At 44.3% G+C, this 23,161-nt stretch overlaps 1 protein-coding gene and 1 long non-coding RNA gene across 4 annotated transcripts in view; one reads left to right on the top strand and one right to left on the bottom strand.

Annotated features, from left to right (window-relative positions):
• LOC117282641 overlaps positions 1-23,161 on the bottom strand; it is a 159,402-nt gene that overhangs the window by 95,351 nt on the left and 40,890 nt on the right. The window lies entirely within an intron of this gene.
• On the top strand, positions 2,186-13,243 carry LOC111868622. Of its 3 annotated transcripts, XM_023859444.2 has the most exons (6): positions 2,186-2,277; positions 4,154-4,263; positions 5,499-6,502; positions 7,805-8,131; positions 9,274-9,624; positions 11,664-13,243. In XM_023859444.2, the coding sequence occupies exons 2-6, from the start codon at positions 4,154-4,156 to the stop codon at positions 11,816-11,818; spliced, it is 1,947 nt and encodes a 648-aa protein (XP_023715212.1). In that variant the 5' UTR covers positions 2,186-2,277; the 3' UTR covers positions 11,819-13,243. The 3 variants fall into 3 exon arrangements, with proteins under 3 accessions (XP_023715212.1, XP_033609011.1, XP_033609012.1); XM_033753120.1 differs by lacking the exon at positions 4,154-4,263; XM_033753121.1 differs by lacking the exon at positions 9,274-9,624.

Here is a 23,161-nt window from a genome sequence, read left to right as displayed (position 1 = left end):
AGTTGTGACGGTGGCCATTTTAAGGGCCATGGGGTGCAAATATAAAACTGATGACTATGTAACCATGAAAATGACCGGATCTCCCTATTGGCCCAGACCAGGAAACAATCCTCTCTCACTACTCCCCATATTGTGTAGGAAAAGGATTCTGCATATATACAAGTCGGCCTACCTCATGCATTTCGACCCTGAAGATGGAAGCATCATGTACCTCCGAAACGTCAACATCTTCCACAACCAAGCAATGTTACCATCCAACAACGAAGTACCTAAATTGCATAAGGTAGAGTTTCTGCACAAAATTGATGCTAAAAGTAATTATATACTTTCACATTAAGGGCTATTAATGTTATACGAGGATCCAAATGGAATGAAGCCGTTAGTAACAGAAAATATAACAATTTGTCCGTAAGTAACAGAAAATGTAACAATTTGTAATTAGTGATACCTACGCTATTAAGTGGCCGAAGTTCTATTGTTGGAAATGTGCACAGCGAAATATGTTTTCAACGTTAATCCCAGGAATCAAGTTTCCCCAATAAATTCGGCATACCAAACATTGTCATGTTAAGAGTACGGTAATTAGTGTCCTAATTGATTAACCACTGCGCCAAGCCGACGTACGGCGAGGTGATATTATAGCGCTACCACTCCAGAACTAATCACTAGTTAGAAGAGAGTTATCAGCTTCACTGCCCGGCCGCTTTACCTACGGGGAAAGGGCCCCTTTCTATCCATTGGATAGTAGGCTGTGTGGCTCCATAGCCAGTTTGTAGGCTGTGAATAACAGGAAAAACACTTTCCCCTGCCGTCGAGGCAGTAGCCAGTCGCTGTACCGAGTGAGCTATCCCAGTTCATGCCGTGCTAACGGTACGAAATACCCATAAAGTTAGGCACTGTTCACTGCTCGAGTATAAGGTATATTTTTCAGTTCTAAGACACACTTTTTCACTTCTTAATATTTCCGATGTCAGAGTGATTCTCGCAAGCGATGGTTATAAAATTCAATGCAGAAGACTGAGATTGTGTGACAAGAGTACAAGGAGATACTTCGCGTTCATAACAGTACTCATGGCACAGCAACGCAGGGATTCCACAAGTACTTCTGTGTATGTCCCTTGTAAAAAATGTCGCTAGGTGTGAGGGTGTAAGACGGGAAACTTGGAGGCTAAGAATACCAAACATTTTTTAAATTAACAGATACTCTCCGTTGAGAAGAATTCGACACATCTCACCGTTACACCTATCCTCATTTTTCGCCTTAAATCTTCCTTGAACACAACACTCAGGAAGGGGTTTATGGAAGGATATAAATAGCATTGTGGAATATTCCGTTATCTTCTCAGTTCGCTGCTGGACACGCTCAGTGTTGCAGTTGCTTTCATATTAATTAGAACTTCAGAAACTAACACCGTTAGTGTCCATCTAAATTGTTGCATTCACGACGGCATTTGTATTATTGCATATAGAAGTGTATAGAGCAACAGGATGCCTAACTATAATACAGTAAACCGTTGGCAGAGTTCACTTAACAGTGTCGTTGAAACGGTTCAATTATGACACGACATTAAACGAAATCATGGCCGCGTCTTAGAACGGACTAGGTCTTGAATTCGAGAAAATTATATATTTAACTTTTGTGACGTTTCGCCACCTCGATCCATTTCTACGATCAGGTAAAGACATGAAGGATTCTACTCAATTGGGCCCTAGGCATAGAGAGAACCTCAGCAGGCCTTACAGCCGTGAAAGTACGACAACACAAAAAATCTGTTACGTCTCCTGAACAAGTACGATTTATGTGAACATATTTATCCAACAAATAATTCAACATGGGTTACACTTACATGGGGATCGCAGCTCGGCCTGGTTACACTGCAGGACACAGGGCATGGCACTTACCTGGAACAACAAACCAAACCTACAGTAAGTGTTTACAGCAATCGCTAGCCTGTCACATTCTGGAACTTAAGGGCGTGCATCGTGTTCGTTATTGGTCGGCATTAATCTTCAACGTCGAAATGGAGACAATTCTTTCCTCCAAATAGTTGAGTAATCTTGCATCTTATTAATATAATTATTACGCCACACCCTGGGCGTATGCTTGTTGTCAGACGCACGAAACAGAGTGCGTAACAGGACAGATCCTCTTCTGCCACAGTTCTCTGTGTAGCCTCTCCTGGGAAGGAGGCTCGGAGAGCAACTTTCTGAAGAGAATTCCGCCTCAAGACACAGCGAGCGCCGTGACATCGGGGGGAGTAGCAGTGAAGTTCATTGGTAAGTAAACTGGGTGGAACCCACTGCCCCATCTTCACGGTCAATAAATGGGACATTCAATGGTTACTTCCTTGCATTACTGTGCAACTCTGACAATGGAGGCAGTAGGTCTCTCCGATATTCCGGCAAGTTTCTCTAGGGCAACACGGAGTCACGAGCCACAAGACAGTTACCGCAAAGGAACCTAAAATCCAACGGCGTATGAATACATGCGTGCATGGATGCGTGGGTACATGTGTGATGACAAGGCTCCAAAACATAACACACGCTGCTTTATTATGCACTAAGCTATGTATAGTTGATACTGACGGAAAAATTGCGAACGTAGTTCATTTTATGCATTAAATCGTACGTGGTCTCCTAGCAACCACCAGACACATGCAACGGAACGAAATGCGAAGACAGAATAACTTCATATTATTAGAAAGTTCAGAGATTCGTTAAGATCTCATTCATTTTTCAACAAGACTGGTGAAGAACGCATTGATATTCTTTCCATTTATTACATTTCAGAACTCGAAAGATCTGTATAAATATGACAGCGCAATCACTTTAACGGGAGCGATAATTTCACTTTTCGAAGGAGGCATGAAACACTTGAAGGGCAATCGAGTTCTTCTGTGACAGGAACCGTAAAATACTTTGACGAGAATTAGCGAAGAAACCTGCAATCTACATAATCTACATAAATCTCTTACGCGTTTCCGATTCTCGCCAGTTGCAAGGAGTTCGACGGAACGACGATAGTGGCGACACTTGCCGGCGGCTCCAATATGAGAGATGGTTACAGGGGACACACGCGAGGCAACTAACTACAGAGAACATGTACGAGGGCATAACTCAGCAATGGCGTTGCAATCAATGGGTGGGGAGATTACATCGCCAACTGAAGATGGTCCATGCTGCTTCCAGATACACAGCCAGATCCACATTTGGTCTCATTGCACTGTACAAAAGCGGTATAAATACTCAGGTTATGGGCAACTTTATATTTTAAATTCTATTTAAAAACCAACAAAACGGATTGCAAACTGATCAAACAAAAGGTGCACGGCCGAAGTGATGGGACAATTGAACAAAATCCTGCAACGATTTTATTTATTTCCTAAGTCATACACGTTAATACATCAAATTAAATTAAATATATGAATACACACATAAAATTATCTCATATTTCTGTAAGGGCCCTTAAGATTTGCCAGAGCGGCATGTGTTTTGTCGGGAACTAGAATTCCTATAAAATTAGTGAAGCGTATAGTCTTGTGGTTCATAATGCGCTGTAAGTCAGAGTGAGCCCGGTGGTTGGGACGGATATATCGCCTCCATCTTCAGGATAAAAAGAGAGCAAAGCATGAAACAAGCAGAAGCAACCGGCAAGCTAAGCTTAGGTTTGTAACGGGTACAGTGAGACACAAACAGGGAAGATGGAAGACACAACAAGCATACATTCTCTCTTTAAGACAGGAAAATAGGCCAGGAGTGGTAAATTTAAAAGAGATATAACATGTCCGCCTCTCTGCCTGTAATATCTCGGAGCGTGCGTTATCAACAGACAGTGACACGTCCTTATGTCATCATCAGACACAAACTAGTGACCAAATTTTCAAGATATAAAGACAAAATCACCACATGTTCCCCCTGTAAGGCAGCCTACTCAAGGCAGGGCGCACTGTCAGAGACGTTACAGGCAAAGGATATGTGCTGTGCAGGATTTGGAGTCCTCATAACGGTGATTATGAAGAGTTTTGTCTTCAGCGGTATAACGCCTTGTTGCCCGTTGACTTTCATAGGACTCCGCGTAGATATACCGAGAGAAGACATAATTCTTCGAAGAATACAGACTATTTTAGAGCTTCCTATGCCCACAAAATTTCAGATGCAGTCCAGAAATATGGCGGTTAGTGCAGTGACCATCTTGTTTGCCCTGGTGATCCACCGAGCAGAGGCAGACGAATTCACACTGGCGGATGCTCTGCAGTCCAACGGGTACGTTCAACATAACAGTCACAATTTTCAGATTCGTGTGTCTTCGGCTTTCGTTCACCGTACAAAGTTCAACAATGACAAAAACGCATGAGGGAACAGCACATCCTTAGACCTCTTCAGATGAAAGTAAACACAGAAGCTGTGTGGCTTAAGTCTTTAAACGTGTCAATTAAAACTCGGGCCCGCGTGACTTGTAAGACAAATACGGTACTTCTGTGGATTCATTTTTCCATCATAATTTTCACTACTCGCCAAATAATACTTGAATTATCAAATCAAGAATGATGAAATGGGCATGACATGTAGCATGCGTAGGATGAAATAACTGTGAATGCTAGGTAATTTGGTAGGAAACAGAACACCATGAAGACAGAAGCAAGGATGGAAGGATATTAAGAAGGAGTCCTGAAGGAGGATGGGGAGTGTTTAGATTAGATTTATCTGGCTCATGGTGGTGGTCAGTGGAACAGTTCTGTGTACAGCATAACGACGAAGATATCTTGACAATTTTGCTTGGGCTGAGTAACTGTGAGCTAAGAACGCATAACTGTCAAGGAATTTGTCTGTTACATCCAAAATCCGTGTTCCCTCCTGGCCACAGAATGTAACTGAATTAATAAATGTTCACCATTAACATAAAACCAAAAAGAGTACAACTGAAACGAGAAAGCACTGGAAAGGACCGTACCATTGGCAAGAATTCCTAAATTCATTCAGATATATTCAAGTTAGAAACTTCCTGCACAACACAATCGCACAGTGAAATGAGCAGACATTTCTCTATGCGGGCTATTTTACAACACTGACAGTATTCACATTACACAGTGTCGAACGGTAGGATCGTGAGTTGAAAAGGATCTGGAATAAAGTGGCTGTTGCCTAATAGGGACACTAGACCGAATTTGCATACAGGGGCTGAGCGAATCCACGAAACTGACTTTTGTTCCAGGCGATATTCGAACTGAGAACCTCCCGAATACAACTAAGGGGCGTTACTGCAATGCACACCGAAACTTTATTCAAATTCCTTCTCATGCTTGCTACATTCCTCGCCCATCGCGTCCGTCTTCATTTGATCACGATAACATTTTGCGGGAAGTGTAACTAATGAAGGTCCTTATTCCGTTATTTCTCCCAGCTTCCAGGCGATTAATGCCTGTCCAGAGAATAAACAAACAAACAAACAGTACCTATGTTGCAGTTACAGCGCAGTAACTTATGACTTTACTTTGCAGAAGCAGATGTGGAGAGAACGGGAAACTCTATCCAAGCGAATTCAGTGTCCCAGAGATGTACTGGCAGGCTTTCGGAGCCCCCTGTTCCTGCGACCCGCTGTGTGCCCATTACAAAGACTGCTGCCAGAACTCAGAACACTTCGCAGCTGAGGACCAAGTCTGGGGGTCCTCGCCACAGTCTTGCTTCAACGTGAGCGAAAGGGACCCCTACTTCAGCATGAAGAAGTCATGTCCTGCCAGCTGGGATGACGATGAAACTCGTTCCAAGTGCCAGGGACACCCCGACTTCCCACTGACGAGCAGTCAGACACTTGTCACTTACTCAAACATGTACTGCGCGGAGTGCAACCGTGACTTCCACCCTGACACAGACACTCTCTGGCCTGCTGAATACCGTTGCCATGGTGATGGTGCCTTTGGTTATGAAGTACGGGTTGATTCTGGGGAAAATGGCACAACGGATGTGAATATCAGTACATGGAATCTAACACACTCCGATAACTTCCACTACAGATATCCTGTTAATGCATTTGTCTTTCTACACTCCTACTTCGATCCAGAAGACTTGACTCTATATGACACACGCTTTAGACCAAATTTCCTCAAAACAGATGTAGAAAATCCGCCCAAAGAACACAATAAACATACGCGTGTCCATCCTGGTGACTACAGATGTGACAGGTTCTTCTCGGTCTTTAACCGGAGTATCATGAGAATTTGTCCACAAGTTATCAGCACTTGCGCGTCGGACTGGATAGACACCGACGTGGAGGGAAAGTGCTTGGCCTACACGGATGTTTACTGTAACAAGAAGTTTTTTTATCGGAACCCTTACTGTGCCCAGTGCAACCGTGTGAACTTGTCAGAAAATTTCTCTTGCGATGTAACGCTAGGAGTAGGTCTTAAACATGAGATAGATTTCACTTATTTACTGAGGTGGGACGAAACCGAATATGACATGACTAATCCAGAGAACGATACAAGTGTTCCGGAAGTGGATCAAGGTAAGATTAAGTAATATTCACAAATACATCACACTCTCGTCCAATGGATGCGTACCTACGTCGAAAGCGTCGAGACCTGTAAATCCGCGTTGAATGAACATACGAGTAATATTTTATGAGATTTATGGGGAAGACAGAATAAATGTACAATAAAACCACAAATATACTGAAAAATATTTATTTGGCTCCCTCATTTTGTAAATATTCACATTGGACGGACTTATCTTTTATAATCATACCGATCTGTTTAGCAGAACAATGATCACAAATATATATCTCTCACAAGGCGCCTGCGCAACAGGTGACTGTCGGCCAATACTGTTGCGAGCCTTAAACAGCTCCCGTCTTTATTTGACAATGCTAATGCGAACTGGATCCTCTTATGTTACTACCGGACACTGCTGTTTCGACGCGGACAGACAAGAGTTGACAAGGCGGATCATTATATCGCAGGTGGGCTGTAACCTCGTAACGGCGCTGGGTCCCTTTACCCCACAAAATCTCACGCCCTCACAACTGTTATTCCACACACATCTAATTCTAAACACACAAAGAAGGGCAGCACGTCCTGTAAAAAGAGGTAAAGGTAAAGTTGACCCTGTGCTTAACTAATTAAGCACTGCGCCATTAAGGCGTATGGATGGTACAGGTATAGATCCAGATTTTCTTGACATCGGCACTGGTTGGAGGTGAGTGGTCAGCTTCACGCCCCGGTCCCTTTACTCCCGGGCAAAGAGCCCCCGGTACCCATTGGATAGGAGCCTGGGTGGACCCTAGAACCGGTGTGGACGAGGGGAGAATTGGAAATTTTTCCCGTCTTGGGACTGAAATTCCGACCCTTCAGTCTTGCAGCCCGCAGCAAGTCGCTATGAACGACAGTAAACAGCCTCAGGGCTCGAATTTAAGCAGTACTCTAAAGTCGGTAGTGTTTCCACTTGGTTATTTAACGTCGTTCTTTCAGTAGGAATTTACATAGAGCCGGACGGCAGGATCCTAGAATTCGTTTGGAGGGACTGAAGAAAACAACAGAAATCCTCAATCAGTTCAGCCAGTGTTCCGGCCCTTATTCGAACCGAGCACATCCCAAACACAAGTCTACAGCCCTGCTTCTAAGCCAGCCTATTCACCTCTGTCAGTGTTGCACACTCGGCACACTCCGTCATCAACAACTCAGGCAGGGAGAGATTTATTTCTGAGCAGCGTTACGCTCAGCTAGTCACAGCTGCTAGGCTTCCTCGTTTTGAACAGTCTGATCCCTACAACTGCCATGAATTCAATATTAACAGATTTCTTTTCAAACAGAGGATAAAGAGGACGTCATCATGGAGTACATCACGCTTGTGGGCCTCTCTGTGTCGGTGGCTTGCCTCGTGTTGCACCTGGCGATTTCCTCAGGCACTCCGCGGCTAAGGAACCTTCCGGCCATGAACCTTGCTTCGCTCTGCGTGGCCCTGTTGCTTTTCTACTGCAGTTTCCTAGTGACGAGAGTAGTGGACGACCTTCCGTGTGTGGAGTTGGCTGTCGTAAGATACTACAGTCTGCTGGCCAACTACTGCTGGCTGCTCGTCATATCCTTCGACGTGTGGAATGCCATCAGGAGGTCAACAAAGAAGCTTCAGTTATCTTCAGGTGAGACGCGGAAGCTCAAGCAGCGCATGCGTAAATTAATTAGCAAAGAGACTCTTAATGGGATTCTGCCACATCACAATTATAGTAACCATTCCGAAACGGCTGGCAATGCTTTCCAGAGAAAGAACGCGTTAGGTGAATTCAAGGCCTTATCTGGGACAGCGGGATAGGAGAATCGCGCTCGGCATTGGCCATGTCAAGGAATCACTGTCACAACGTCGTGTAGTTCGGAATAATTTCACAGGCGTTTGGGAAATTTCAAAATGTAGGGTCGTAGTCACCGCTCTGAGAACCTCAAATTCAATCTCATGAGGTTAACTATTACTCCACTAAACATACTAATACTACACGCAATAACGTGTTTGATATAAAAAAAGACTTAAATGTAATGAAATTACAACCGCGACACTCTCAAACCCGCTCTCACAGCCCCGCCCCCAGTAACTGTCTCTTGTCCTGCGGGAGACAACGATTTTGCTTTGAGCGTACACAAATAACCTTATCACAATTGGCGAGGGAGTGCTGAATTGACAAAATGGAGTTACTACGCTGATGGTTGCATATGTAATCACTATTCCTGATGCATCACAGAGATTGTATAAGCTACCAGTTTCCCTTTCATTCTGTTCCATCACAGCAGCAGGAAATGTTGAGGCACCAAACATGTTTCTGTTCACTGAGCCACCAACAGGCACTTGAGTACTTCTTGCGCTCACCTCTGTTCGTCTGCCTGTGTTCCTACACGGGTCAGTGCTTACATTTTGGAGTGCCAGCTTCTTGGTTATGTGTAAGGTTGTTATACACAAATACGCGTATTCACATGTAAGAAGAAACATTAATTGTTAAACTAAGTGTATGTGAAAGCTTTCCTAATGCCTTGTGTGGGTGCAGTGTAGGTATGTGTTTGTTGGGTTGTGGAAATGCGAGTGCGTCTACTCATTCCTCGTGCTCCCTGGATGTGGTGGCTGTGAAACCGATCCATGTACACTGCATCCATATTTCTTGCCGTGGTGACGGAACAAAACAAAGACATTCCTCCAACACATCGGAAACATGAAACATACCGTACATATCTCCCAGTAAGGAACTACTTCCTGCAAACTGCGATTTCAGTACCGTGCATATAACTTCCCGTGCCACAGGTACGAAATGGAAGCGCTTCGCTGTGTACAGCGCGTTCGGATGGGTCGGGCCCATCCTCATCATCACGTTCTTCTTCAGCCTGGACAACTTCAGCCCAAGTCACCACCTGCGTGGCTGCTGGTTCAGTGAAGGACGCCACGTTCTGGGGTTCGTAGTGGCCCCACTCGGCATCGTCATGACCCTGAACGTTGCTTTCTTCACCTGGACCGCCTACCTGATCTATTCGACCAAGTCGAGGATGGAAAATAGATCGACCGCAAGGACACAATTATGCCTGTTCGTCAGACTCTCTGTCATCATGGGACTAACCTGGATCACTGGCTTAGTCGCCACAACTCTGAATATCCCCGGTAATGTACGAAGAGTTCTATGCCGAAGTGATTATATCTCACTTCTGGGCACCCATTAACATGACTGTAATGTGCTTCTGCGAGAAAAATGTGAATGTGCACAAAGGGAGCTGGCTCGTTCTTGAGAAGCCCCAGTCGTTCAGCACTCAAGAATTTCCCAACATTTTATGAAATTTGATTTGTTTCATTCTTGTCCGTCACACTAACAATATTATAAAAGATAAAACAACTCCGTCCAGTGTGACTGATGAAGTTTTTACTACTTCAATTCTTAACACCCTTACAAGTTTCGGTCCCTATAGACCGTCTTCAGAGGGACATCGATACTCCTTGGAAACCACTATTACAATGGGTGTTCTTCTGAATTGTTAAAATATATACACATACAATGTTTGTAATGCACAATATACGTGTATACAAAATCCAAAGTTTTCACAACTACAGCAGTTATTTTGGTATATTAAAGTTTTTTTAAACTTTTGTTATATAGGTTAAAATTTATAAACGAAACAGGTTCGTGTCCCGAACAAACACAGGACGATATCAGAGAACCTCCTTCTCAAGAAAGACAGGCGGCACAAGTTCGGCCCCCGTCAAGAAAGGCGATAAGAGAAGGGACACGAACCTATTTGGTTTATAAATTTTAACCTAAATAACAAAAGTTTTAAAAAAACTTTAATATACCAAAACAACCGCTGTAGTTGTGAAAACTTCGGATTTTGTATATATTGAGCATTACAAACATTGTGTATATATATATTTTTTTTAACACNACCCTTCACTTTCTCATATCAACCGCTGGGGTTAAGAATTTTCTCTTCTCCACGTCGTCCAGACCGGCTCTGGGGTTCACCAAACCTCATATCCAACGGTATCGGGGGCTCTTTCCCTGGAGATAAAGCGGCCTGGGTGTGAGGCTGAACACTCACCTCCAACTAGTGCCGAGGTAAAGAAAATGTATCTATGCGTCCGCTTCCCAAACGCCCATACGCCTTCATGGCATATTGCTTAATTAGTTAAGCACAGGGGCAACTTTACCTTACCTTACATGTGTCTCGTTCTTCCTACTGGCTTTCCCACCAATATCCTACACGCATTCCTCGTCTCCCCCATTCGTGCTACATGACCTGCCCACCTCATCCTCCTTGACGTGATCATTCTAATTATACAAGTTATGAAGCTCCTCATTATGCAGTTTTCTCCAACCTCCTGTCACTTCATCTCTCTTCGGTCCAAATATTCTCCTCAACATGCTGTTCTCAAACACCCTCAGTCTATGTTCCTCCCTTAATGGAAAAGGAAAAGTTTTAAACCCATACAAAACCACAGACAAAATTACAGTATTCTTCTTCTCATCTTTGGATTTTCAGATAGCAGACGAGAAGACAAAAAGTTCTGGACTGAATGGTAGTAAGCATTACCCGAATTCAATCTCCTCTTAATTCCCCCATTAATGAAACTTTTATTTCTTACTGTTATTCATTCCAAAATTGTTTGACCTTTCCCGCGTTCTGAAAGAATATCCGAAATTTATGATTCTGTATTTCAGCATTCCGTTGCAATTGTTCAAATTAGCGTCCATTGTTTATCTTCCGTCAAAATTGCTACACTTTTACATTCTACACTTCAACACTACATGTTTCGGCCCCAAACGGCCATCTTCAGGTGTTTTTATGTTACAGATATTTTACTAAAACTGTGTTAAAAACTGCTACACTGTTTCACTTCGTGTTAAAATCACACGCTGTAGTCTTCTTTTTAAGTAAAACGAGATAAAATCCTTTAAAATTTCTGTTGCATACTATTTCACCTCACCCGGGGCCCCATTTAAAAATACTTAAACAGTCTTAAAAAGAACAAAAATATGGTCATGGGATTCGAAGGTGGACCGAAACCAAGTATCACTGTGCTGACGAGGTCCAGCAACAAGTTACCGTAAAACACTAAACAAACTCTTGAACGTCGCAACTACACGTTTCTTCCAGGGATGCACGTCTATAAATGACACTCATGTTATTCATATGTTCCTTTTTCAACAGTTATGTGGTATGTGTTCGTGATCCTGAACACACTTCAAGGCCTGTTTATCTTCGTGTCTTTCTCCTGCACGGAGAAAGTCTGGATGGAACTGACCAGGAAGGGAACCGTGTCATCACAGGCTACAACATCATCTACTGTCGCGTCTCGACCCTGAAATTACTCTGCTGATTGCGCCGACAGTAATGTGCCCAAATTACGGAAAATCTGAAGATCCTTATGTGACGCAAAACCGCTGATTTGGACAAAGTATTGCTTGAACTAATTAGTCAACATCAGAGAGAAACGTTTCTTGATTATCATACGATTTCTTGTATTTTAAGTACATGCAGGACCAGAAATACGGGAAATCCAAAAATCTGCCTTGACTTGGGTCCCAAGCTGCCAGTTAAGAAGTCTGGTACCCGTATGTGTAAGTGTAGTTATAAAGTAGAAGTCAACATTTCTAGGACTTGGGCCTTTCAGTGTTGTGATGTCTGTACTGCCTGTGCTGTGCCATGGAGGAAGGCATCTGTCAGTTGCTGTTCTGCTGTTCACAAGGTCTACTTGCAAAGAAACAGAGAAATGAGTCAAGTAGCAATGCAGACAGATGTGCTTCCCTTTAAACACATCTGTGATTGGGTGTTTAGGTCTAACACACATACACATGCATAGGGGAGATGGTGATTTAAGTACATTCACCCCAAGATCACATAATTGTATTCAGCAAACTCATAACAGGGGGATGTAGACAAAATATCCATGCTCTACACATCAACAAACATTTTATTCCAGGCCGCATTTGTTAAAAATTATGAGAGGCGGAAAAGAAGATGAAGTTGGATTTGAGGTTCTCACAGCAATGATTATGAAATGTACTGTCTTCTGGGATGTGCCATGGTGTAGTCTGGTAGAAGTTTACCGACATTTGCCCTCTTGCTCTGCTTGCATCTTGCTGATTGCTTGGCTCGCTCTGTGACCCTTAAGACGGAAGTAGTACCTTCCTTTAAAATGTCAGTAAAGTCTACAATGCACAAGACTGAACTCTTCACAGGTAAGGAAAGTCACATGCGTAGAAGCATCAGTTAACACGACTCGTCACGTGTGGCTGGCCGTGGAACTACATTGAAGAACACAGCTCATTAGCAGTGTGTTAAAGCTGCATATGTGTATGTGTGTGACTAAATACGGGGCTCGATTTGGTGACTCGATTTATTGGCTACTTCACCACACATCTGGGAACTACAAGTAATTACAGCTCCATCGTTAATTGTCCCACTCCACAAATCATTGCTCCACCGAAAAGCCTTTACCAGCCTTCTGTGTCTTCACCAGACGTTCCTTGGCAACGGCTTCTAATAGTGGAGATTCTTCAGGTTCACGCGCTCACGTCCTTCCTAGCTGGCAACTCCTCGGCAAGGACCGCGTGGGAAACACTATTTGTTCCCATATGCTAACCGTTTTCCATTACCGCGAGAACGTGTTTACCGAACCGCTGCCCAGAAAAGTAGTCTAGTATAACCGCCCACCTCACGATCGTTGCGTAACAACGGCTATGCATACTAGGGACACTAGTGTTGGCAGGATATAGTTTTGCGTTTTATTTACTTGCTGTTTCATATTTATTTCATGCTTCAAGAGAATTATTAAATTCTAATATGAAAAAACAAGCCGTGTTTTATTTTCAAGAGCGTTCTACTACTGGGAACCTAATCCTACGAACCCAGTTCCACTTCACACTTCATCAATTTCATCAAGTTTGTCTTATTTGAGTGGCGACTATTTAAAGATATTTATGCTAACAATTTAATATATTTTTTATGAATTTCTAATATGAAGCTACAACGTTTTAACCGCAAAAACAATACGAGGCGACACTTGTAACCAAACGTCCGATAGGAATGCTGGAATTTTAAAGAAAATTCCTAAAATCGAACTCGCCAATCATTACACTAATAGCGGTCCACACCAGTGTTTCTCAACCGCCGGGCCGCGGCCCGGTACCGGCATCAATTATACCGGGCCTCGGTCTCGAAACGGTTGAGAACCACTGATCTACACAGTAGTTAACCCCTTAGAGAACTGTCAGAGTGAAAGTTGCTTTACGACTGACGGTTTACCGTCAATCAGCTCGTCTTGGCGACAAGCCTCTTCAGACTCACGATCAGCAATTTTATTTTCCAACTGAACACTTGAGGTTATAGTCCTTGTGTAACATCCTCTTTGACGAGAGGACGGGTCTGTCGTTTACAATTGTTGCTGGTCATCACCAGCCCACTCATTCACAGGTCCGAGTCCGTCGGGACTCATGACCACATTCTACTGTCGCAGATCCGAGACTCCCCCACCTTGAGGGTCAAGTGTGTTTTAATTTCAATATCTGGATAATTAACGCCCGGATTCCCTAAAGTTTTGCGAAATTTTGAGTAGCTGAGCGACTGGAGGCTTCCCAAGGAGGTCTCAGCTCAGTGGAGTTTGTCTATTTATTTCTCGTTGAGCCAAAACAAAAGGAACAAACAATAGCAAAACAGCCAGAAACTTGTGTTCCTATACAAACTGTCTTACAAAATATACGGCAAAGTATGTGGAAAGATAGGGAAAGAGACTGATAAGAGTCACAGATGGGGCCGGAACAGCCTAATCAATAAATTGTGAAGTGTCTCTGTAATTGAGACAAAATGGTAACATATTTTGGGGAGAAATAGACGTTATTTATTTTAAGGAGCAACCAAAAATTATAAATATACTCTATTGAAAAAACATTGATTTTGTATTCTTAAAGCAGGTGGTATATATATTTACCGCTGAGTTTTAAACGGTCAAACCGCCCCAGAAAGAGATCTGCACTGTTACATTTACTGATGTAAGTTTCATTATACATAACCCTCCTAGGAGCTGAATAAAGTTTGAAAATGATTATTGTTACGAAAATACACCCTAGGCGGGCTTCGAAGAATTTGAAAAACCACGGCATATCCGGGGAAGAGGCCTTCATACACGTTTGCAATCAAATCTTCGGCAGAGAATAGTGTCAGCGCACAAAGAAGAAATCAATCAGAGCCATCTGGGTTCGGTCGACGTGAACTACCTTGGAGAACATCTTATTGAATTCGCTTTGTCGCCTAGAGGCCTGCGAATTCCTGACAATGGAACACACCTCATCACATTTCGTGCGCAGGAACCAATGACAGAGAACTGTGTTATGACGCGAAGGTACAGGCAAAATGTCCAATATAGAAGAAGGAGGAAACAGTTCCCTGAGCGGTACGCGCTGGTACAGCGAGAAGCAATACCCTACATTTCTTAATTAGAAACAAGAATTTCGGGGAAGAACTAATCGTCTACTTTCCTTGATACGACACGGACTGTATAGAAAACAACGTATCCGAAAATTCTTCTATTTTTGCATGTGTATTCGTTGCAGCGTTAACGTTTATACAGAGCCGTTGCCTAGTAACTATAAGAAGATGCTCAAACAGACACAAAGCTGATGGGAGGGATTTATGAAATACGCCGTTGAGATGGACTCAGGTGTCACGATAGACATAACGAGGTTTATAAAGACTGGCTCCATCACGCAAAAGTTTGTGAGTGGGACATACTTGTACAGACAGCATGATTTTCGCGTAAGTTTACTTATTTTGCAAAATAAGAAAAGTAGTGTAAAAATGAGGGTCATGACATCAGCCTGCTGTCTGCGTATGAGATCATTTTGCTGTCAGTGTGTCCTTGTGTCATCACTAATTTTTGTTTTCTATGCGATCCGTGTCATATCAGAGGAACATAGGTGAAGAAATTCTTGTTACTCTAGGAGGCCCGTGTGGAGGCGGGGTCGAATACCTCCACCGTGACCCTGCGAGTCGTAAGAGGCGACGAAAAGGGAAGTCTCAAATCTGAGACAGTAAAATATGGCCGCGAGTCCCAAGGGACTCGGACCTGGCGCTGGCATGGGCAAGCAGCATATGCAAAAGGCAGACACGTCGTCTCGTCAGAGAGGGCGCCCCACAAAAACAAGACCGTAACTGTCAAACAGTAATAAATATCTGGTCATTAGTCACAGATGGGGCTCGACACCAAGACTTACTGAGTGACCGTCAGTCGCAATGTGACTTTGACTTTGACTTTGACTTGTCACTCTACTTATGAAGAGTGCTCCCCTGTAGCTTGTGATGCTGTGCCATCCGGTATAAGTTATCCAACGTTTCGGAAGAAAACACTGCCTCCATCTTCTGGACCGAAGTGTAAGTCAAAGAAGAAATCAGCACGAAGCAAACAAACAAGGCCGCACAAGAAAAATTTGTTTCAGAAATGTCAGTCAAAATATGCCCAGAGAGAAGCAACAGGAGTTAGCGGGAAGGCCAGTAGTGTCAGCCATTTAAAGGAAAATGTCTGAAGAACTGGAAAGATGACAGAAGGCAAGAGAAAACTGGTATAGGTTCTGTTAGCTGTTTGCTTCCCGCTGCTCTCTCCTTCAGCTTACTCTTTTACCCTGAAGTTGGAAACAGTAGGCTCCCCGAAACGTCGGTGAATTTATATTTATGAAGAAAGCAGTCTTATGGGATTTGGCACCATGTATATGTGGTGATAACCGACGTTTCGGAGGAACGTATCGCCTCCATCTTCAGGGTAGAAGGAAAAATATAAGAAATCCGCAAGCGAAGAGACCGTGAGAACCGGTAAAAGCAGTCTGCTTTCTTCATAGTCACCGCCGTGAAAACCTCAACTCTTACAATTTATTTTTATGTTTGCTACATATTTGTTTTGTGTATAACTTACTTCATGACGATGAAGATGTAGGTAGTAAGTTCCTCCAAAACGTCGTTTAATTTATACATGACTATACGGCGTCACCGGAAAGGTTGATCTGGGTGTAACCGGCTATCCTCACAGGTTTCTCGTAGTTTTACTCATCACTCCAGGAAAGTTCTGGGGATAACAGCAAGATTAGATCATGACCGTTTTCTTCCAAACGATTTCCAGTTCATTTTCATAACACCCGGCACTACGGGGTCTCGAAGCTGAGAGAGATGGCGCTAGAATTACTCACAGTCGCCGCTGTGACAACTTCAAATTCGATTTAGGTCAGAGTTTGAGATTCATTAACGCACTGTTCTGTTTCCATATTTAGTCCATAGATGTCACCTGAATTACAAGGCAACACTTGAACGGAAATGACAACGTCATACTTGTGGAGACAGATGGAGTTACAGAATGTCATATCTACAGAAGGGGGCATTAAATTCCGCATCTGATTTGTGTATAGAGCGAAGCATTACAAGTTGACTGGCGATTCAGGGACGGAATTACCAGCACCAACAGTCCATAGGGAACGTTCATTAATTCTTACTAGCGCAACACCTGCCGAGAATTCAATGGAAATCTCACCGTTGGCTATTTCAGCTTCGGTAGCATAGTTGGTTGAGGCACTAGGCTAAAAGCCGGGAGGTCGCGGGTTCGATTCCCGATGAAGTAATTGGTTTTCTCAATTGACCTAATGACAGAAAGGAGTACCATGAATCTTCCTGGGGGTAAAGGGTGGCCAGCTCCCAAGGCTGACAAAATCACCGCCATCTGTGAGACGATAATCTAGAAAAAAAAAGAGATTTTGTGGAATATTAAAACTGATACTCTATTTTGGGTCTGTATGTGTGTGAAACCTGGTCTCTGACATTGAGGGAGAAACATAGACCGAGGGTGTTTGATAACAGACTACTGTGGACATTTGGACCGAAGAGGGATGGAGTGACAGGAGGTTGCAGAAAACTGCATAATGAGGATCTTCATAACTTGTACTTTTCTCCAAGTATAATTAGAATGATCAAGTCAATGACGATAAGATGGGGAGGGCATGTAGCACGTATGGGTGAGAAGCGTCTTGCATGTAGGACATTGTGGGAAAGCCAGAAGGAAAGAGGACACTAATTAGATGAATACGTATGTTGGTCAACAATATTGGTATGAACTGGATTGATATTACTCAGGACAGGGACCAGTGGAGGGCTCTCGTGAACACGGTAATGAACATTAGGGTTCAATAAAATGTTGGGAAGTTCTTGAGTAGCTGCACAACTGCCGGCTCCTCAAGAAGGGCTCAGCTCCATGAAGTGAGTCAGATGAGGGCAGAAATGAGTTCCTGCTCACGGCACAATTCCAAGAATTCAGCACACAAACTGCACAAAGCTCCACAGGGACAGGGCTAACTGAGAAGGGACAATCGATCCGACACGATTGTCTATAGAGTGACAATAGACTGTGATTCTAATAATTGTGATTGATGATACGGGGGCACTGCTGTTATGGCGTCCGTGGTCTGTGAGGCGACAGAGTGCGATCCGTGGCAATATTCATGTGGTGAAAACGTGTGATGGTTACATGCCTTAGGCGCCCCACTTCACCATACAAAGGAACCTCAAATTCACCGATAGCTAAATAGAGTGTTATTTATCAGGAAACTGGAAAATGACGTCTAGCTATACAGTATAAATTTTCATAGGAATTAACGTTTATATTATCGTCCAGATTACGAAGTTTAGTCTCAAGAGACGTTACCGGCGTTTCGGAGCGACCTGATGCTTCGATCTATGACATGAGAAGTCGACTGTGGACCTTCCAGTCCTTATCGCTTGTAATTAATTAGGTTACAAATCAACCTCGTATTAGAAGCGGCCTCCGTAGTCTAGGGGTAACGTTGCCACCTCTGACTCAAGGTACGCGGGTTCAAACCCGGCGGTGGATTTTTTAAGGGCGGAAAAATTCAGGGAACAAGTCCTCCGGGAGGGACTTTAAACCGTGGGTCCCGTGTCGTAGATTTACGGCACGTAAAAGATCCTCATGTCTCTAGGAGACCTCTGAGCAAAATTAGGCAAAAAGTTTCGCGCCCAAGTAGTTTCCAATGCCTCCGGTAGATGGGGAAGTTATCGGGTACCACTGCCAGAAGAGGGCCGACCTCGCTGGCAGAAAGGGGAGATAGCGAGCACCAGTACCGGTAGGGTATGGCGACAGTAGAAATTAAAGGGGGACGTACAATAGACTACTAGTCGCGGTGCATGGGGAAACCCACCCCCTCTAATACTGAATACTGAACTGAACCTCGTATTATTATTTTTTTATTGCTAGTAGGGTGGGACTAAGTCCCTTCTACTGCGTTCACTTCTGGCCTGTACCAGCCCCAGATGATAGGTGAGGGTGATTGTGGAGCAATTGGTGGAACGAAGATTGGCAGGGATTGCAGTGGCTCTACCGACAGCCCGGGGAGTCCTTTGCGAAAAGGATCCATCGTGTGATACGTCAGTGGGACGTCTGTCTCAGGGCCCATGGTGGGCATTTAAAGGGCATCCCATCCTTTACCCACCACTCTCCCCGAACGGGTTTCATTTGAAAAGACGTTCAGAATTACAGCATCAAACCGTCCTGAAGGTGATTACCAAAGTTTCGGAGGGACGTACTGCGCTCAGGTTCATCACATTGATTATACTGGATCAGAATTAATAATACATGCTCTCAGATTACGTTCTGATGGGCAGTGCAGTGCGTGGCGTACCAATCCAGAAGCAAGATATTTCCAGATCTTGTGTAACCCGCAAGTTCAAAATAACCTTCCTTATGCCAGATGACTCCACTAAAAAGGTAAAGCTGTCCCTGTTACAGGTCGTAGAGGCTCATGGGGTTGTGAGACGTCGAGGCTCCCACATTTTCTCTAGACACTATGCTCACAGATGGCGATGTGGTTGTCAGCCTTACGCGCCGGCCGTCTTTTACCCCCAAGAAGATTCCTGGTACTCATTTCTGTTAGAGGCTGAGTCGACTCCATGGCCATAGTATGGCTGGAAGGATTAAGTCAATTGAAAAAATCCAATGACCTCATCGGGAATGGAAGCCGTGACCTTGAGGCTCGTAGCTTAGTGTCTCAACCAACTACGCTACAGCTTGTCCCTAAATGCCCTGACGTTTCGGAGGAACATATCTCCCCCACTTTCAGAGTCGAAGATGAATCCAAGCAAGTAACCATCACAAACTCAACTCTGCTTCATATTTCTGCTGGTTTGTTGGTTTGTTGGAGGCGATAAGTTTCTCCGAAACGTCAGGCTCTCTCTGAACCGCACGGCATTACAACCCAGAAAACGATACTTTTCAGTCTTTTCCTTCGTTCCTGAAGGACAAGACAAGTGGAAATGTGAGGACGGGTGACGCTATTAACGAGCCTTCATTCACATTAAGACGGAGAGCAGCGTTCCCGCGCCCACCAACACGATCGTGTGTAGGAGCCGCGAGCTCGGAGTATTCCCAAGTCGCAGCACGCGCTGTGTGTAGGCTAGCTCTGCAGGGGCAGGGAAGGGACGCACTAGCGCCACAGCGGATCGATAGAGACTCAGCTGCCAGCGGTGGGGAAAGAGGAACTGAGTGCAATGGCAACCACTTCCTCCTGTGGCCGGCCAGTTCAGCGTTGGAACATATAGGTAAACGAATGGGCCGTGTAGCCTGAGTTCTGACGTCCACAAAGTAACCCAGTATGATCTTTTGCAAGTTCTCCGCGTCACCATGTTTGTATGGTTACAGGGTGGAAAGGGGAGGCTTCATATTTCAAAATTTGGTTCCTGCTTCCTAGAAAACCTTCTTTCAAGAGTCAGCGCTTTCACAAGGGAACCGAACACTTTGACTCAAGAGGTAATGCTTCTGACTTGCATTCTGGAGGTTCTCGGTTCGAATTTCGTCCAAGTTTTGAGTCTGTAGGGACGCTGTCAGCATCCAGACTAAATAGCGTCCATGATGGAATGCTTAATTAATGTAGAGCGGTTGGTAAAATGACAATTGGCAGGGGAAACGGAAGTACTCGGACATAAAAGGACCCAGTGCCACTTCGTACACCACAAATCCTCACTCACTCACGGAGCCTTGTCCTTCTTGAAAAGTTGCCAATCACACAGCTACTCAAGAACTTCCCAGAATTTTATGGCACCCGAAGGTTCATTACCGTGTTTACAAGAGCCCTCCACTGGTCCCTATCCTGAGCTAGATCGATCCAGTCCATGCCATCCCATCCTATCTCTAAAATCCATTTTGATATTGTTCACCCACATGTCTTGGTCTTCCTAGTGGTCTCTTTCCTTCTGGCTTTCCCACCCATGTCCTATACGAATTCATCTTCTCCCCCATTCGTTCTTCATACCCTCATCATAAATCCTACATGATTTAAATCCCGAAAATCCCGATTATCCTGACTGCGGTTCTTCGCGCGGTTTTCTTCAGTTCCTACATGCGAATAATGAGCTACTGCTTAAATTAAGCTCAGACCGCTTCCCTCCGAATCCCTTCCAATTCATCATTCGGCTCTACGTAGTGACATCTACTTACAGAGACCCGAGTAAAATGTCTGTTTCCCGATTTGAGTACTTTGCTTCCTGCTGGTTACCTGTCTGGGTAGACCTCGGCAATGAAGATGGAAAAACCACGAAAAACTTAATCATGATAACCGACGTCCCAGCCGACAATCGAAATGAGCACCCCCCCCAAATAAGGCTTTACCGCTTGATCAGCGCTTTTAGTAGCGGATTTTCGCTTCGAAACTTCCTGTAAGGGCACGTGCCCTTTGGAAGAGCCTTGCGATCTCTTTCAATGTGCAGTAATCTCGAGCATTACTCGTGTAAGTGTTGCTACACTTCCCAGGAGACCACACAGTTTTCAGGTTAGTTTTACGTACGAAACAAGGGAAGTTCCAACACCAAGAGAATAACTGCATCAAGGACTTATAGGCCCCGCCCTAGCTCAAGCGGTTAGTCGCTGGCTTCACACCGCGGCGGCCCGGGTTCGATCCCGGGTCGGGTCAAGTGGAATTTGTGGTGGACAAAGTGGCGCTGGGGCAGGTTTTCTCCGAGTACTTCTGTTTCCCCTGCCAATCTTCATTCCACCAATTGCTCCACTATCACCCTCACCTATCATCTGGGGCTGGTACAATATACCAGAAGTGGCCGCAGTACAAGGGACTTAGTCCCACCCCGCTAACAGTAAAAGAAAAGGACCTATAATATCAGGTTCCATCACGTGACATGACGCCAAGGTGTACATGCACTAGGTTAGTGGGCTATATCAGTTCTGCACGATGCTAGTGCATCCGTATCAGATCCATGACGTCAGATACGAGAGCAACATAAAGGCACAGCAATTTGGTTTTCCTCCCTCCTCAATTTCGTCTCATTCTGCGTCATCATCCTCCTCCTCCTCCTCCTCCTCTCTCCTACATATTACGTTTTCACATTCCTCTTTTTTCTATTCTTCTCTTTCCAATCCGCATACTCTTATTTTGGCCTCCTCCTTTCTTTTCTAATCTTCTTCTTCTGCACTTCCTTCTCGTCTTCTTTATCTATTTTCTTCTGCTTCATCATACTTCCAGCTCCTTGCCTCCCTACACTACGTTATCTCCTTTTCTCCTTCTCTGTGTGATTAGGGCCTGCCGAAATCCCATTTACATATCTTTCTATACCAGTGCTCTAAAAAGATGAGGAGCTCAGATAGCTCAGTCAGTTAGTGACTAGGCTATGGGTTGGGCGACAGAGAATTTGGGATCATATTCCCTGTAGAGGTAACAGGGGCCCACGAGTTCCACTGAGGCTCAGCCGACGGGCCGTGAAGCTAACCACTCACCTCCAGCCAGTGCCGATATTAAAATTGCGTGGAGCTGCACCTCCACTGCTACACAAGTCTTCACAGGAAAAGCTTTAAAGCTTTTCTGGGTTGATTTGGGACGTTATCACTGTCTGTACTGTATAGCGGTGACTGCTTGAATGGAAAGGATTTGAAAGGAAGCCGTCGTGATATATTCGAGGTACTATTCCAGCAGTTGCTCAAGAGAGACAACCAAGAAACCGCTCACTCAGGACAGCGGATCTCTTCCCAATACTCTCTCATAACGATCTGTATTCTGCTAGCAAGAAGGTGTGGATCTCCCTGCGTAGTACACAGAACTCAGAAAACTGTTCCTGATGTGAAGGAACAATCCATTGCTAGACAACGGAGTTAGAACACGTTTTCAGGACAACAAGCTGGAACAGTACATTGCTAGGCAACGCTTTGTTAAACACATTCTCGAGGTAACGTAGTCAACAACAGAACCTCAGCTGAAAAGTGGCCGACGTTTCAGTGAGTGTGTTTCCGTGAAAACGAATCCTTTACACAGATACGAGCTAGTCTATATAAGGAGCCGTGGGGACTCTTGAAAGATTGAGTCATCAGGGAGACGCCGTTCAAGGCAGTTCAACCTTGAAGATGGAGGCAATGTCTGTTGACTTTCAACGGACTACGCGGATTTATATCCCGGAAGAGAGAACTCCTCACAACCACCGGTGTGAGAACTTAAAATCCTATATACACGTAACTACGATTAAATAAATTTCTGTGCACGGTGGGCCATTTCTTGAGGAGCTGATTGTTGATCAACGACTGAAGATATTGCTTCGTATTTTATGAAACCAGAATGTTCATTGCCGTGCTCACAAAAACCTGCTATCTGTCCCTATTCCGAGCCAGA

This window comes from Cryptotermes secundus, unplaced genomic scaffold (assembly GCF_002891405.2).
Source record: "Cryptotermes secundus unplaced genomic scaffold, Csec_1.0 scaffold660, whole genome shotgun sequence".
NCBI lineage: Eukaryota > Metazoa > Arthropoda > Insecta > Blattodea > Kalotermitidae > Cryptotermes > Cryptotermes secundus.
The sequence above is the reverse complement of the archived record's forward strand: the minus strand, read 5'-3'. Positions and strand labels throughout refer to the sequence as shown.

Coding starts and splice junctions, on each gene's coding strand:
- LOC111868622 (XM_023859444.2), top strand. CDS start 4,154: ATGCAGTCCAGAAATATGGCGGTTAGTGCAGTGACCATCTTGTTTGCC. Junction 4,264..5,498: donor GATGCTCTGCAGTCCAACGG/GTACGTTCAACA, acceptor TTTACTTTGCAG/AAGCAGATGTGGAGAGAACG. Junction 6,503..7,804: donor TGTTCCGGAAGTGGATCAAG/GTAAGATTAAGT, acceptor CTTTTCAAACAG/AGGATAAAGAGGACGTCATC.